The 16,706-nt window shown below is 62.6% G+C and overlaps 1 protein-coding gene across 16 annotated transcripts; it reads right to left on the bottom strand.

Annotated features, from left to right (window-relative positions):
* Positions 1-762: 762 nt before the first annotated feature.
* Positions 763-16,649, bottom strand: UCKL1 (uridine-cytidine kinase 1 like 1). 16 transcript variants are annotated; one of them, XM_032141933.2, is made up of 15 exons: positions 16,453-16,643; positions 7,166-7,356; positions 6,876-6,982; positions 6,518-6,688; positions 6,221-6,292; positions 5,202-5,391; positions 5,055-5,116; positions 3,192-3,211; positions 2,005-2,103; positions 1,845-1,938; positions 1,696-1,758; positions 1,496-1,618; positions 1,304-1,411; positions 1,076-1,232; positions 763-986 (listed from the first exon to the last, which is right to left on the bottom strand). In XM_032141933.2, exons 1-15 carry the CDS (start codon positions 16,563-16,565, stop codon positions 907-909), a joined length of 1,650 nt encoding a protein of 549 aa, XP_031997824.1. In that variant the 5' UTR covers positions 16,566-16,643; the 3' UTR covers positions 763-906. The 16 variants fall into 16 exon arrangements, with proteins under 16 accessions (XP_031997824.1, XP_031997827.1, XP_031997826.1 ...); XM_032141936.2 differs by lacking the exon at positions 3,192-3,211 and adding an exon at positions 4,325-4,341 and having other exon boundaries at positions 7,166-7,353; XM_032141935.2 differs by having other exon boundaries at positions 7,166-7,353.
* Positions 16,650-16,706: the final 57 nt, after the last annotated feature.

The following is a 16,706-nucleotide window of genomic DNA, read 5'->3' as shown; positions in this document are numbered from 1 at the left end:
CCCCCAGCATCAGCCCTCAGCTCCACGGCTGAGCCCCGGGAGGCTGATGCAGTTATCTGTGCCTCTCCGGGGCCCATCGTGAGGGCGCCGCGCGTGCACCTCCTCTTCCTCAGTAAACCACCGCGGTGACTCCTCTTGGGGAGCCTGGGGGGGACCTGCTCGGAAAGCAGGGTGGGCAGGACCTAAGGAAAACCGCACTTGCGGGCGTGGGCACGGCAGAGAGCACGGGATGCGGGTGGGCCTCCAGGTCTGGAGGGGGTGCGCAAGGCGGGCCCTGAGCAGCAGCGGCTCCAGGCTCGTGGGCCCCGGGTAGCCCCGCCTCCAAGCCCGCCTCCAAGCGCAGGCCCCTACTTCCGCCCTGGTCCGGCTCCTGGCTTTGCTGCCTCCAGCGACTTGTCCTGACGGGAAGGACTCCCTCCACTGTGGGGAGGACACTGATGGTACAAATATGTGGGTGGGGGGAAAATAGAGGCTGCCTCTTGTGAGACCCAGAGCACCAGGGGGCCCGTCCCCTCCCTAGGTCCAGGCCAGGTGGCCACCAAGGTATGGGTTCTAGGGGCCCCATCTAGCAGAGCTAGGAGCTGCAGGGCCCAGTTCTACCCCTTCCTTCATCTGGCACAAGTGCGACTGGGAATGCCTGGTCCTGCAGGGGAGAAGGCAGGGCCCTCAGCTCCTTCTCTCCCTCTCCATGAGGAGTCTCCACAAACGCATGCCTCAGCCAGGACGCCACTCCTGTGCTGTAACTAACTAACCAATCACACCTTCATTTTTCTAAAGCTTTATTTATTTTATAAAATGCATAGAATAAATTATACTGGTAACATTTTAAAAATTAACATCTTTTTATTCAGTCCTGGGTCAGGAGGCAGGAGGAGGGTGGTGGGGACGGGATGGCTCACTGGGCGGCTAACCCGTGTAGGCCACTTCCTCCTCGTCACTGCCATCGGGGACCGCGTCCGTCCCAAAGTAGCGGTCGCCAAAGTTCCCTGGAAAAAGAGGGGATCCAGTGTGGTGGGGCCTCCCAGGGCCACCCACCCTGCCCTCATGCGCGGCTGAAGGGCCTGAGCAGCCTCACCAATTCCTGGGATGATGCGGAAAAGGTCATTGACCCGCTTGTCCACCGCCGTGGTGATGATTCTCACTCGTGGAAATGCATAGGCCACTGAGTGCACGCCCATCTCTGCCATGAGCAGTGACAGCAGAAAGATCTTGTCCTCAGGCACGTCGTGGTCCTACCAAGTGTATTGGGCAGGTAAATCCCACCTCTGCCTGAACCTGCCCCGCCTACCCAGGGCCCACTCACCAGGAGCACGCGCACCGCCATCATAGCCGCGGCGCCCGTGGACACGGTGCAGTCCATGAGGATCACATGGTCATCGCTGATGTCCTTGGGCAGCCTCAGGTAGTGGAGCTGCGGGCGGCAGGGGTCAGGCTGCAGGTGGGGCTCCCTCTGCCCCCTACCCCCGGGCTCATCGCCCCGGCTGCCCCCAGGCACCTCGGGCTCCCCGGTAAGCTGGTTGGTCTGGATGAGGATGGTGCCGATGCGCACGTCTTTGCACACAGCGCGCAGCGCGGGCTCCATGGTTTCACCGGCGCGCAGGATGGACACACCGGTGATCTGCGGGGAGGGGAGGCTAAGCGCCCACATCCCGCCCCAGCAGCCTGTCCCGCGCCCAGGTGCGCCCAGGCAGGTACCTGCTTCCCCGCATAGCACTTGCCCGCATAGTCCTGCCCCTGCGGGGTCTGCACGACGCAGTCCTGTGGGGTGCAGGGTGAGGATTCCGGTGAGCGCGGGGAGCCCGCACCGGCTCCAGGACCCACCCTCCACCTCACGGGCTGCGAACCTGAAAGGGCAGGAAGGAGAGCGCGTGCTCGATGAGCAGCCGCATCAGTCTCTTGGAGTAGAAGATGAACTCGTCGCGACTGGTCTCCTTGTCCCTGTGGGGCCAACAGTTGAGCGGGAGAGCGCGCGCGGGGCCGCCCCGTCCCCAGGTGGGCCCTCACCTGATGATGGTGTGCATGCCCCGTACCTGCGGCGTGCTCTTCAGGACGCTCAGCGTCCGAGGCAGGGGGTGGCACTGGTGTGCCGAGGCCAGAGCAGCCCTGGGGACAAACCGATGGGGAACACTCAAGAAGGGGGTCTTCTCCCAGAGCCCTCCCTCCCCACAGGACGGCTGTGCGTCACTGTGAGGGGAACACATGGGCCAGGCACAGCATGAGGTGCAGAGCGGGCCTGACTTCTGCCTGGGGCTGAGCTGGGGGGGAGACGTCGCCCTACCTGAGCTGTCAGGCAAAGGCGAAAGATGGCGGCGAACAACGGGGCAAGCTCACCATTAGGCAGAAAGCTAGGGGGGATGGGTGTGAGGGCCCCTCCCAGTGCGGGACCCCTCCTGTGCTAAGAGGAAGCAGAAGTGGGCCGGGCACACACGTGCTGATAGGTCTCATACCCCAGAATAGGTAGCTTGTCCCCAGCCTCTCCCCGGGGGAACAACTAAAGCTTTGTGGGGTCAGGCCCCGCCCTGGCTCCTCCCCGAGGTGGTGCGCGGCCCCTCTCAAGAGAGGGGGGCGGGGGGCATAGCTGGCTCAGTGCCTCTTGGCTGCACCGTCCCGCCCCGCTGCCCAAGCCTGGGGATGGCCGGGGCAGGAGCAGGTCTAGGAGCGGGCAGGAAAAGGGCGGGGTGGAGGCAAGAAAGAGGTGGGACAAGGAGGGGACAGAAAAGGGGCGGGACACAGGCAGGGAATGGGGCGGGGCAGGAAAGGGGGTGCTGCAGGGGCAGGAAGAGGAAAGCGGCGGGGCACGGAATTGGGTGTGGCAGGGGCAGGAAAGAGGCAGGGCCGGGAATGGGGTGTGGCAGGGCAGAAAAGAGGCAGGGCCGGGAATGGGGTGTGGCAGGGCAGAAAAGAGGCATGACAGCGGCAGGGAAAAGGGCGGGGCAGGGAACGGGTATGGCACGGGCAGAAAAGGGGCGTGGCAGGGGCAGGGAAAGGGGCGGGGCAGGAGCAGGAAAGGGGCGGGACTGGCAGAAAAGAGGCGTGACACGGGCAGGGAAAGAGGTGGGGCCGGGAATGGGGTGTGGCAGTGACAGGAAAGGGGCGGGGCAGGAGCGGGAAAGAGGGCAGAGCAGGAGCAGCGGGGCAAGGGGCTACAGGAAGGCGGGTCACACAGCAGCACCACGGAGCGCTCTGCTCACATATCCCAACGTAGCTTCCTCTGCTTGCCGGGTGAAGAGCATGTTCAGGGAGGGAACAAGGCAGGAAACGGGGGTTTACAAAGAGAAGGAAGAGAACAGAGAGAAGGCTGCTTAGTTGGGGAGCAGGGCGTTCCCCGCAGGCCTGAGGAGGAGTGTGGGCGGCCAGGCCCCCAGCCCTGCCTGGCCTTCCCTCCTGCCCCCCATCAAGGCTTCCTGGGGCTGAAGGAAGTGAGTGGAGCCACAGGCCAACACTTCCTTGGCTGACCAGACGATGGAAAATGTGTCTGGCTGTGTTCAGCTGTTTTTCCAAGTCTGAAACCCTGGCAAGTTTTTTTCTCAGAAGAAAGGCTTCAGGAGGAACCTGACGGGACAAGACCTGCGGGTTCCCTGGCCGCGGAGAGGGCCAAGCGGAGACTCATGCAGGCACAGGAAGCTGGACGGCTGGCGGACGGGCGCTGGAGGCATTTCCAACATTTGGCAAACTCTTTGGAGGGCTCTGAATGTGAGGGCTCTCCCACCAGGTGGCTCAGTCAGGAGCCTCCCAACCCACAGAAGGCGGGGAGAAGGGCAGGTCGCTCGTGGCTGACCTCCCTGCACGCCTGCCCTTGGGGAGGGGCAGTGGGATGTGGCCCCGGCCCAGCCCAAGCTTCTTGCTGCAGTTGCCCAGTTCCTGCTGGCAGAGCTGTGCGGGCTGCGAGGACAGAGCTGGGGCAAGCAGGACCCGGATGGGTGGGAGGACAGGGGCACAGGAGGAACAGCAAGCTCCCTGGCTGCTGGGACATGTCTGTAGTCACTGTCCCAGGGGCCTGGCAGTGCTGGCTCGGGAGGGCAGCTGTGTTCTCTGGGGTCAAATCCCACAGACAGATTCAGGAGTCGGGGAGCCTCCAGCAAGGTCTGGCCAGGACAGGGTCAGGACCCCGTGATGCTGGGCAAGCTACTTCACGTCTCTGTGCCTCAGTGTCCTCATCTGCCAGCAAGGGGAAGCAGAAGCAGGGCTGGGACCACTCCGCACCACCCCTTCTGTGACCGGGGAAGAGATAACTGCCTGCCTGGCTGGGTCACAGCCCAGACCCAGAGCTCCTTGGAGGTGTTGGAAGTGCCTCCATCTGTGCAGACAGCTGTGCAAGTCTTACCTGACGCTGAGTTCACGCTGTGGCAGCAACACAGGAAGACACAAGGGAACGGTGGCGCGTCAGTGACCAGGGCAGGTGGCCAGGCCACCCCCACCCAGGAATGGACATGCTGCAGGCCCGCAGGAACACAGCCAGCCATGGGGGGTGGCAAGCTTCTAATGCCTGTAACCTGGGGACCACCTGGGCCAGACCTGCAGTTCTGCGATGGGGCAGTCAGAGCCAGGACCCGGGGCTCTGTTCTGCAGGCCTCAGGCCTTCAACCTCCTGGTAGGGAGTATGTTCAGAGCCAGTCCAGGCTCCAAGGCCCAGCCATAGAATGCCTCAGGGAGCATGGGGCCTCTGGTGGGGGTGTCGCTCCTGGGGTGACCCCCTGAGAAAGAGAGGAGCTGGCCTGGCGTGGGACCCAGCAGTGAAACCCCACAGTCCTGGGCCAGCAGGCCATGCCTGTCATTCCCAAAAGCTCAGGCTGGGCTGCACCGTCGGCTGGGTCCTGAGCACCTGCACCCCCACCCCAGCCTCCTCAGGGAACCCAGGCTCTGCGCGGCATCATGGGATGGGGTCTGGGCTGGACGATCTGACTGACCAAGCAGGCTCAGGACACTCAGGGCTAGCACCTGGCAGGGGACAGTGAACTCAGGGGAATGAGGTGAGCAGGCCACTGGGGGTGGTGGCAGCGGAGAAGTGGGTAGAGGGGCTGGGCTAGGCTGTGGGGACGCGGGACCCCGCTCACCTCCTCCAGCTGGCTGTGCACGTGCTGCACGATCAGGTCGATGGCCACCGTGTTGCCGCTCCCTGGGGCGGGACGGGGGGAGGGTGACCGGGGGCTGAGCGGTTGGCCTGCCCGACGCCCCCTCAACAGGCAGCCCAGCAGGCTCACCTCTGGGCACCACGATGTCTGCCAGGCGCATGGTGGGCTGGATGTACTGGTCGAAGGAGGGTTTGACAAACTTGTTGTACTGCTTGATGACACCCTCGATGTCCCGGCCGCGCTCACTGATGTCCCGGCGCAGCCGCCGTACCAGGCGGATGTCGGAGTCTGTGTCCACAAAGATCTTCATGTCCAGGAGCTGGTGGAGACAGCAGGGCAGTGAGTGGCCGGACGCCAGCAGCCGGCGTGGAGACAGCGGGACGAGCCCCTGCACTGAGGCTGCCTGGTCTGTGGGCCTGGCCAGAGCCACTTCCCCAGGGCACCCTGGCAGGTGGGGAGGAGTGGGGAGGTGGGGGTGTCTGGGGGTGGGGTGCTCCCCTTCAGGGGCTTAGGTGAAGAGGCATGGCATGGTGGCTGGCTAAGGAGTCAGGCAGGAATGGGGCTGGGCGCATGTGATCTCCTTTGCTTGAGGAAACTGGCACCAACACACTGGGGAATGGGGACGTGGCGAGTTTAGGGTCTGTCCCCATGCTCAGCACACAGTAGTTGGCCCATGAAGAGGCCTTGTGGAGGCTGGGGGCTGCTATGTGCCTGACAATGGGGTCTTCTGGGCCTGTGCCAGGGGCAGGACCTGGGCCCTGGGATCAGGCCAACCTGAGTCACACTCAGCTCTGTCCCGAAGGCCCCTGTGAGCTACAGCAAAATCTCTCAAACACACCAGCCCTGGGTCCTCACCTGTCTGTCAGGACCACAGCAAGGGACGAGAACGCCAAGAACATGCCAGGTATGTGCACAGGCCTCAGCCGGTGGAGAGGGAGCCACTGCCTCAGGCAGCCACGCTCTGCCTTGCGCGGCCGGCAGATGGACCCAGCTGTGGCATGCCTGGGGTTGGGGTTGAGGTAGGGAGTGGCTGGCCTAGGCCTATAGAGTGTGGAAGCCTTGGGGACGGGGCAGGAGGACGCACACCTCATGGACAGGGCGGCCAGGGCTGAGACACCAGCGGGTGGGTATTCCCGGTGGGTGCTCACCTCCAACAGTGTCTTGTCAGCAAAGGCCATGATGCCCTCAAAGATGATGACGTTTGCACCATACAGTGTTTTCTGTGAAGAAACCCGGGAGTTGCAGAGCCCGGCTCATGTGCCTACAGCCGTCCGAGGCCCCCTCTACAGGGCCCTGGTCTACCCCCCGCGAGGCCCCCTCTGCAGGGCCCTGGTCTACCCCCGCCGAGGCCCCCTCTGCAGGGCCCTGGTCTACCCCCCCCGAGGCCCCCTCTACAGGGCCCTGGTCTACCCCCCCGAGGCCCCCTCTGCAGGGCCCTGGCCTACCCAGTCCTTCTTCCGGCTGTGCGTGGTGAAGTCGTAAATGGGCACCTTGACGCTCTTCCCCTGTTTCAGCTTCTTGAGGGTGGAAATGATGAGGTCGAAGTCAAAGGCATCCGGGTGGTCGAAGTTGAAGTTGTTGTGTGCGGCCTGTTCCTGCTGCTGCTCGGTCAGCACCTGGTGGGGGAGGCTGTGGAGCAGTCGTGGGCACAGCGGGGCCCTCACCCAGTGCCAGCAGACAGGGGCTCTAGGCCTCCCAGGAGGAGCCACGCTGGGGCTCAGAGACCAGGGACCTACTTTTGCAGGGGATCCAAGGTCAGGGAGAGGACAAGGGGGTCCTCGGGGGAGCTGGGCGGGGGCCCACCTTGTAGAAGGAATCCATGGACAGCAAGACCACCCAGGGCACGTCCAGGGCCTCGATGATCATTCTGGCCACGGTGGTCTTCCCAGAGGCACTGCCGCCTCCCAGGCCTGCCGGCGGGAGCGCAGACCCTCCATGAGGAACCGACGGGCTGTGGCACAGGTCGGTCCCGGAGGCGCCCACCCCGCGGCCACTGCCTGCGGTTGCCCGGCTTCCATCTCCTGCTCCACGGGCACTGGAGGGGAGCCGGAGGCGGGCGTCCGGCAGCAGGTCCCACCCCCCGCTGCTCTCACCGATGGCGAAGGCCTCTTTGGACTGCGTGCCGTGCTCGTTGTACCAGGGTGGCCGCCCCGCGGTGTAGATGGTGCGCTTGCTTGTACGTAGCAGGGGAGGCTCTGACTTGCACTGGCTGGTGGTCCGCTTCCGGGGAGAGCGCCCGGTGCCCACAGGTGGCAGGAGCCTGTCCAGGGACTCTGCATTGCTGCTGCAGAAAGGGATATGCTCGGATATGGCCCGGGGCTGCCCACCTCCCAGGTACCCGCTGGCATGGCCAGCCCACAGGGCATCCCCCCACCCCCTCAACAGGCATGGCTGAGGCGGGCAGGCTCATTGGGGGTCCATAAGAACTCTGCCTGGGCTGGGTGCGGTGGCTCACGCCTGTAATCCCAGCACTTCGGGAGGCCGAGGCAGGTGGATCATTTGAGGTCAGGAGTTTGAGACCAGCCTGGCCAACATGGTGAAACCCCATCTCTACTAAAAATTAAAAAAAAAAAAAAACTACCTGGGTGTGGTGGTGGGCGCCTGTAATCCCAGCTACTAGGGAGGCTGAGGCAGGAGAATCGCTTGAACCCGGGAGGTGGAGGTTGCAATGAGCTGAGATCGTGCCACTGCACTCCAGCCTGGGTGACAGAGCAAGACTCCACCTCAAAAAAAAAAAAAGAACCTTGCCTGCAGCTGGGCCACAGGACACACAGACCCAAGTGCTCAGCCTGGCACAGGGCCTCTGATCATCAATGTCCACACAGCAAGGACAGAGGGATGGCAAACAAGGACAAGGGAAGGAGGAGAGACGCTATCTTGGGGCCATGCTCATCCTGCTGTGTGGACGGGCACTGGCTGGGCCAGGCTCTGTCCCCAAGGGGACTCAAGGTGGGCCTGTGAAAGGCAGGTGAGACCCCAAAGTGGACCATGTTCCATTGCAACCCGGCACACTCTCTGGGCAGCCAAATCACTGCCATGCTGAAGGCTGGGTGCCCAAGGAGACGTGAGGGCAGCATGTGGGTGGAGGTGAGACCAGACCAGGTTGTATGCACACACCCAGGGTGAGGTCCTCAGACAGGACCAGGCTGAAGGGCTAAGGGAGAGAGGCAGAGGGTTCAGCCAGGACCTGATTCTCCTGCAGCGACAGCAGGCCCAGCACAGTCCCTCGGCCTGGCCTCTCTGGCTGTCAGAGTGCCGGATGGGGGACCCTGGGCTGGGAGCCTTATGGGAACCCCATTCATTCTTGCTGTGGCCCCTCCTGGGTCCCCAAGACAGAAACCTCCGGCATCTGGCAAACACCAGAGAGGAAAGTGCTGCCACCTGTCTGGGCTGCCATGAGCCTGCCCAGGGTAAGGGGAGCCCCTAAAGTCTGCAAGGGGGAAATCCACGGGAGGAAGACACAGGCCTATGCTGTGTGGCATCTACATGCACTGCACATGCCAGACTGGCACTCAGGCGCCTGCCAACTTCTCCGCCAGTTTACAACCTCAAGCGGGCAGGAGGCCATGACTGGCCACGGAGCCCTGGGAGGGGCAGCCTCTGGGGAGGCTCAATGTGGCCACGTGCCCTGCTGGGGGGTAGGGGGCATCAACGTGGCGCCTGCTCAGTCTGTTCTGAGAGGCTCGGATGCAAAGAAAGCCTGGTGTGAAGATGCCATGAGACAAGACACAGGTTTGGCAGAAGGCACTTCTGGCCACTGCCCAGGAGAGACCGAGCTGGCTGTGGCGGCCTCAGCGTCATGTTTCAGGCGTCCCTGGGAAGCTCTCAGGGGTCAGCACCTTGGCCCTGCAGGTCATGGCCCACCCACATGGGGAGCCACTCAGAACCACAGCCACTGTCTGTGCAGGGCAGAGCCCCCGGGGGCAAGAGGGAAAGCTCCCCAAACGGCAGGACCGCCTCTTTGTAGCTTCCTGCAGGGACACAGTCTGTCCACCGCGCTCCGGAGTTCCACAGGAGATGGAATACTCCACAAATGCCAGTTACGCCCGAAAATGACAGAGAAACACAGGTGTGGACAGGGAACGGCATCCTCAGAGCATGGTCGGGGAGAAGACCAAGCTGGAAGGAGATATGATTCCATCTGTATAAAATCCAGGAAACGAAGGACGCTCACCTACATGCGCCCGGGTGTGAGGAGGGAGGCGTGTGTGTGAGAGGGAGGGAGGCGTGTGTGAGAGGGAGGGAGGCGTGTGTGAGGGAGGGAGGGTGTGTGTGAGGGAGGGAGGCGTGTGTGAGAGAGAGAGGGAGGCGTGTGTGTGACGGAGGGAGGCGTGTGTACACAGCAGCCCTAACCATGATCACTCTGGCCACCAAGATTTGCAACAGCAACTTCTGTCACATTTGAATGTTTTTTAAGCAGGTGCCACTTTGTTACCATAAACCAAACTGTAGTCTGTCTTTGAAGCTGGCATCTCCAGTGTGGGAACACTGATGTTCCCAGCTGTTCACGCCTCCCCGTGCACCCGTGACACCCACAGCCAGGAGGACAGTGTCCGTGTGCACACACAGGGGGCAGTGGAAGGAGGGAGCCCAGCCCAACACGTGACAGCTGTCATGGGCCCAGAGAACAGTGTGACAGCATTTAAAGCAGCAAGGAGACCCGCTGTCTGCACCTGACGGGGAAAACGCGCTGTGCCTCTCCTCAGGGACACACAGGCCTGCCTGTTTCCATGCCACCATCAGGGGAGTGAGCACTGGGAATAATCAGCCAGTCAGCCTCACTCAGCCTCACCTCGGCTCCAGACATCGCTCTGCAGCTGAGCGGTGACGTCAGCAGCAGGGCTGAGCACAAACAAGGCCAGGCGCCCAGACGACCAGGCGAGGGAGGCCCGGGGGACAGCGCCACTGCACGGTGCCCTGAAGGGGGAGCAGGTGCCACAGCACTTCCCCGAGACCGCGTGTGGGGGCTGTGGCTGGAATGGGACCTGCACCCCACTCAGGTCTGCCTGAAGGGCTGTCAGTCAAGAAGGAAGACACGACCCGGCAAACAGAAGCCAGGGCCTCCCAGCGGCCCTGGACGGACAGGACCAACGCACCAGCAGTAAACAAAAGGGCCTGCAAGGCTCACCCCCGGGGGCCACCCCTCCCAGCAGGTGTTGATGGATGGCCCACAGCTGCGCACAGTGGGGCTTAGGCTCAGCAGCAGGTTCCCAGCAGACAGAAACGCTCTGGTGGCCCTGGAGGCCGTGGTGGGCAGAGAACAAATCCAGGCGGCCCCTCCCCTCTATGCCTAACCCCAGCATCTGCAGGGATCAATCACCCGCTGTCTTCAAGCTCAGGGAGGAAGCTCCGACACAATCTGACTTGCAAAGAGGCTCCCCAGCGAAGCTCCCAGCACAGCCCTTGCGGCTGCCTGCACTTCCGCCATGCACCCTGGATTCCGAGGGTGAGCTCACTAATGCACAAAGCTGGGAGTAACTTGAGGGACAGACACCAGACGGCGGAGGCCGGGCTGGCACCGTGTCCGCTCCCCATTGCCAGTCTCCTGGTGCTCGGGCCTCTCCAGCAGGAGCCTTCCAAGCCTGCATTTGTGACTCTTCCTCATCCTACTGAAGTAACAACCCCGTCACCGCAGATCCCTCCCGACGCACACGCTGCTGACGGCCAGGCGCTGGCCCTTCTGCTGGGAGCGGTGCTCATGCAGTGGAACAGGCACAAGCAGGCCAGGAGGATCTGCCAGAAACCCGCCTCACCACAGGCCTGTGATGGCGTCAGGCTGAGTCTGCACCAAGCCCAGCCCCACTACCTTCCCCAAAGCTGGTCTGTCTCTCAGAGCCAAGGACAAAGCCTCACCCAGCTGTTCACAAGCAGCACCCCTTGACAGAGGAAAGTTGGCCGGGTGTGGTGGCTCATGCTTTGAGTAGCCCTTTGGAGGCTGCAGTGGGAGGATTGCTTGAGGTCAGCAGTTCATGACCAGCCTGGGCAACACGGTGAGACCGTCTCCACACAGAAAACTTTAGAATATTAAAAATACATAAAAAGAGAGGAGAAAGTTGCACAACAAACTTCATTTCCTGTGCACAGATGGACAAGAGTGCTTCTGGCCGTAACAACAGAAGGTTAATTCCAACCCGGAGGGTTCCAAGCCGTAACCAACACAAGAGAGATGCACCCAGACCAACAGCCTCAAGCAAAATGGCGCTTCGACCCTGGGCTCTGCCCGGTGCCCGAGAGCACCTGCCAGCCTGTTTGATTCCTGATATCCACAGACATGCACCAAACACAGGTCCGAGTGGCCAGGACCACAGCACAAGTGGGCGCCCCTCACAGCAGAGACCCTCGGCCGAGACTCACCTGCCTTCTGCTCCAAGGGCCCGGCACCCTGAGACCCTGATGCCAGGGTAAGCTGGGGGGCTGCTCATGGTCGAGGACACGGGTGGGTGCTCCCGAACAGCAGAGTGGCCCCAGGGGTGGATGCGTGGGGGTTCAGGCGCAGACAGCCGTGGGAGACATCACCTCAGACCCACAGCAGTCCCCTAGGGCAGCTCAGGAGCTCCGGCCACCTGAACTGGCCCTTCCATGGGCAGGACCACTCCTGTGGGCAGCACAGTGGGTGCAGAGCCGGGGGGCTGGGGGTAAGACCCTTGGCTGGCAGAAGCTGCCAAATGTCAGCAGAGGCCCAGCAGCCAGGAGGCCCTTGGAGCCCCCACCGTACTGAGGGAACAGCACTCACTGCCTTCCTCAGAGGCCAAGGCTGCAGGCATGAGGATCACCCAGCTGGGGGCTTGTGCGTGCCTGATATTAATAGCGCTGGCTTTGCCTGGTGTGGCCCTGACAATCCTCGGGCCAGCCCTCGGTGTGAACTGCCCCCTCCTGTGTGTGGGCTGGCACATTCCGCCAGCCTAGGGCTGCAGGCCTGCGGAGGACTACCATGCGCCGTGTGCCTGCACCCCTCCTGGATCCCCTGGAAAAAGCTACAGTACCCCGGCCTGCCTGGGGCTACAGAGTGAACCCCCCACAGCAGGACAGGGAAATCTGAGGCGCCTCTTGGCCAGGTGTCCTGAACGTCAGTGCTGAGCTGGGCACCCCATCCCTAGCCCCAGAGTGCTTCCGACAGGCATAAACAAATCTGAAACTCCACCCTCTGGCACCATCTGAAAATAACTGCCTTGCCCTACCCCCACTCAGGGGGATCCTGCAGGGACCTGCAGCCACCCAGGGCTCACCACGCAGGGCTCAGCAGAGCACAGGGGACACAGCCACCTCCCCGCCCACAGAAACAGGGGTTTGGCCCCACCCTCAGCAGAGTCAGTCAAGGATGTGCACAGAGAAGTCCTGGCAGCCCTAAGCTCTCTCCTAGGGGCAGACAGGTCAGCCATGGGTGTCAGCTTCCTCCTACCATGGGGTTTCTCTTGGAGCTTCCAGTACTGAGGCAGGGGCTGCCAGAAGCCCAGGGAAAGGGAAACTCCACATGGAGGTCACACTCCTCAAAAGCAGGCCGCTCCCGGGAGCTGCCTCACAGGCAGGACCGGCCCATCTGTCTGTGTCCACAGGCGCTTCCTCTCCTAGTTCTGCTCCGGGGAGGCGGCTACATCCCTCACCTGGGAAGTGGGCAGAAGACAGCCCAGGGTCGGGGAGGTGGAAGCTGTCCTGAGCAGGCGCAGAGTCCGGGCTCCTGGGGGCCATGCCACTGGCTGGGCTGTCTCAACAGCAGAGTGGACTCAGGCTGGTCTGCCTGGCATGGGCATGCACCCTGGCTGCCCTAGCCGGCCAAAAGGCAAGGCTACAGGCCTGTGGAAGCCAGCACTGTGCTGGCCAGGCAAGGGACGTATGAGCCCAGGTACGCAGCTGTGAATGGAACCACCAGGCCTCACCCCAGAATCACGTCGCCTCGCTGCAGGCCACGTGGTCCCCAACATGCCCCTCCATGGGGCTGCTCTCGGCCACAGCAGCCCACGGCAGGAAGGGGCCACTCACGGTGGGGAGGAGTAGCCTGCCCTGGTCCTATTCACTGGTGTTCCTCCCAGGTTCTGACTTGCTGAGCTGGGCCGGTCCAGAGAACTCCCACTGCCACGCCACCCACAGGTGCTGACGCCACGCTGGGGTAAGCACTGCCCAGAGCACCTTCTGCCTAAGGCTTCCTCCTTGCAGGTGGGGCTGTCTGAGGCCCATGGTTCTGGAGGCTGCCTCAGTCACTTCAGGGCACCCCTTGCCCTTCCCTCACCTTCAGCCATCCTGCTCTGGGCCACAGCACAGTCGAGTGTGGCTCAGTCCCCTCCACGGAGCCACAGCTTGCCTCAGTTTCCTCCTCAAGGACTAACAGCAGGTGCATTACAGGGAGGTCAGCTCATGAAGACCAAGGCAGATGCCTCATCGGTGATAAGGCCCCCATAACTGATGTCATCGTCAAGAAATAAGCACAGGTGGCTGGGCGCGGTGGTTCATGCCTGTCATCCCAGCACTGTGGGAGGCCGAGGCGGGCGGATCACCCAAGGTCGAAGTTCAAGACCAGCCTCAACATGGAGAAACCTTATCTCTATTAAAAATACAAAATTAGCTGGGCACAGTGGCACATGCCTGTAATCCCAGCACTTTGGGAGGCCAAGGCAGGTGGATCACCTGAGGTTGGCAGTTTGAGACCAGCCTGACCAACATGAAGAAACCCCATCTCTACTAAAAATACGAAAAATTAGCTGGGCATGGTGGCGGGCGCCTGTGGTCCCAGCTACTCGGGAGGCTGAGGCAGGAGAATTGCTTGAACCCGGGAGGCAGAGGTTGCAGTGAGCCGAGATGGTGCCATTGCACTCCAGCCCAGGACTCTGTCTCCAAAAAAAAAAAGAAAGAAAAATAAGCACAGGCATGTGTGGAGACCTGGAGGCAGGGCTGTCCCTCACGAACCATCCACAATGCCAAGGAAACCAGAAGCAAACGCCCAGCAGCAGGGAGCGCAGGGCATGTGAAACTGATGCTGAGGAAACAGCCACAGAGAGAGCACACAGGGAGAAAGGCTTGGGCACTCCCTTGCTGTGGTTCAGGCCTGTTCTACCACCCCCGGGGTCACCATCACCCACGGACCTTCCTGCTGGGCGCCCGTGGCACAGCGCCTCCTGACAGGTCAGGTTTAAGGGAAGTTTGCCGGACAACTAAAATGAGGCCGGAGGGAGGAGGGAGCAGGGAGGAGCTAGCCCACAGGAGCCAATGCAGGCCTGACCCACTGGTGCCGGACTGACTCGGAGAGTCATGAGGGCAGCTTTCTCAGGCTGGATGAGCAGAGGGGGTTGGGGGCTTGCACTGGCCCACCCCACCACTCAGGAAACCTTCCCTCAGCAGGACCTGCCCTGCACAGATCATGGGCAGCCTCCCTCTGCTCCCCACTTCCACAGCCCCAGACTCCATCTCAACCGCAGCCAGGAGTCACTGCTAACACCACAAAGGACCTGTTCCTGCACCAGCATGGGCCAGCTCTGGGGCAGGTGCCCAGGACAGAGTCACGAGTGGCAAGCAGACAATAAACAACAGGCAAGATGGAGAGACTGACTGCCGGGATGATGTGACAGGAGGAACTGGAATGGTGGTGGAGGAACCCCAGCCCTGGGGACAGACCTCCACCCGTGCACAGACCTCCAAGCTGGAGCCTGCTCTGGAATACTAAGGGCAGCACCAGAGGTTGAAGAGGGGCAGACGCAGGAACTTTGGGGGACACGCTTGGAGAAAAGTGAGAAAAGCCCTAGGCTGGAGCAGAGGAAGTCCTCGATGGCACAAGCATCAAAACACAAAGTGCAAGAAATTTGCCTAAGACAAGAGGCAGTTCCAGGGCAGACCAGGGCCCCTGGAGAAGGGTGCTGCAATCTATCCTCACTGCCTGCAGCTTCCCTCCTGTCTCTTGGTAACCACACCAAAGAAAGATAACAACGGTCTCTGCCTCCTGGGACACAGCGAGGGCCACTGTGCCCAGCCCACCGTCTGTGCACAGAGCAGGCCCAGATGGTTGCTGCCACCAACCTGTGTCATCCGGCAGTGCCTTTCTCAAGAGCCCTCAGTGCTTATCTAGCGTTGGCCTGCCCCACCTTGGGTTAAATCAAAACCTCTTTGGTGGCCGGGCGCGGTGGCTCACGCCTGTAATCCCACGGAGGCCGAGGTGGGCAGATTACCTGAGGTCAGGAGTTGGAGACCAGCCTGGACAACGTGACAAAATACCTCTCTACTAAAAATACAAAAAAATTAGCTGGGCGTGGTGGCGCACACCTGTAATTCCAGCTACTTGGAAGACTGCGGCAGGAGAACTGCTTGAACTGAACTCGGGAGGCGGAGGCTGCAGTGAGAGGAGATCGAGCCACTGCACTCCAGCCTGGGCGACAGAGTGAGACTCCGTCTCAAAACAAAAAAACAAAGCCTCTTTGGAACCAGCAGAGGAACAGACTCAGGTCTGTTAGACTCCAGCCACGCAAAGTTCCTAGTCACTGCCCACTGGGAGGGTGTGGACCTGAAAGGACACAGGGCCAGGGGAAAGCTCTTTCTGCCCAGCAGCTCCTGCAGAAGAGCGACCCTGTGCCGGGACACCCTTCCCCCTGCGGCACCCAGCGCAGCCCACCTCTGAGGGAGTCCTGGCTCACAGCGTTTCTGACCGGAGTCACAGCCTGAACCCAAGCAAGAGGCGCCTGAGTGGGAACAAGCCCTTCCTGTGGACCCCGCGGGCTCCCCAAGGGACACTTCAGACCCGGAAGAGAGGGGCAGCGCCCAGAGCGCCCTCCTGCACCCCGGGCACTGCGTGGCCATCGCCCCCTGACGGCCACGGCTGCAAAGGCGCCTCGCAGGGCCCGGCTCCCAGAGGGGCCACCCGGGGTGACGAACCGGGGTGGGAGCGGGCTCCTCCCGCTGCACCCCCACAACTTCCCCACTTCATGCTCTTGCAAAGTCCCCGCAGAGACTCGAAGGTGCCACGCGCATGCGGGGCAATCAGAAGGCACCGTGCGCCGCAGCATCTCCAAATCCCAAGCCCTGGCCTCGCGGGTCGGGCAGGGCCACACCCCGAGCCGACAACAGAGACGAGCTCGCACAGTCGAGCAGGCCCACAGCCCGCCGGGCGCTCGAGGCCGAGGGCCCCACCCACTGGGGGCAGAGACCAAGGTCAACGCTGGGGGTGCGCACCCGGGCTCCTTCCCCGAGCCCCGAGGAGCCTGCCGGCTTGGGCCAGGTCCGTCCTCCCGGCCGCTTCAAGCCCGCGGAGTTTCGCCCGGCACGTGGGAGAACGGGGCGCCGCCGCCTGGCCTTCGGGAGTGGGGGACTTGGGCTCGCGGCGAAGACGGACCACCCGCCCAGTTCGGCCAGATCTGCAGCCTCTTCCCCTCGCCAGTGGAGTGGAGGCGGCGCCCACGCCTACCGGTCCTCGCACGCGGTCTCGCTTTTCTCAGCCTGCCGGCCTGGTGTGTCTCGGGCCGTAGGCGGCGACGTGGGCGAAGGGTCAGCGTCCGCGCGGGCCGGGGGCGCAGCCATGGCGCTCGGAGGCCTCTCCGCGGGCCGGGCCGGGCGGCGCGCATGGGCCGCCGGGAGCTAGTGGTTCCCTCTCCTACCCACCGCGGACTACCAACCCCACAAGGCCGCGCGTCGCGGACTTCAAGTCCCACGAGGCTGCGC

The sequence above is a fragment of the Hylobates moloch genome, unplaced genomic scaffold (assembly GCF_009828535.3).
Source record: "Hylobates moloch isolate HMO894 unplaced genomic scaffold, HMol_V3 SCAFFOLD_21, whole genome shotgun sequence".
NCBI classification, from domain to species: Eukaryota; Metazoa; Chordata; class Mammalia; order Primates; family Hylobatidae; genus Hylobates; species Hylobates moloch.
Note: the sequence above shows the minus strand (reverse complement) of the source record. Positions and strands in the feature narration are given on the sequence as shown.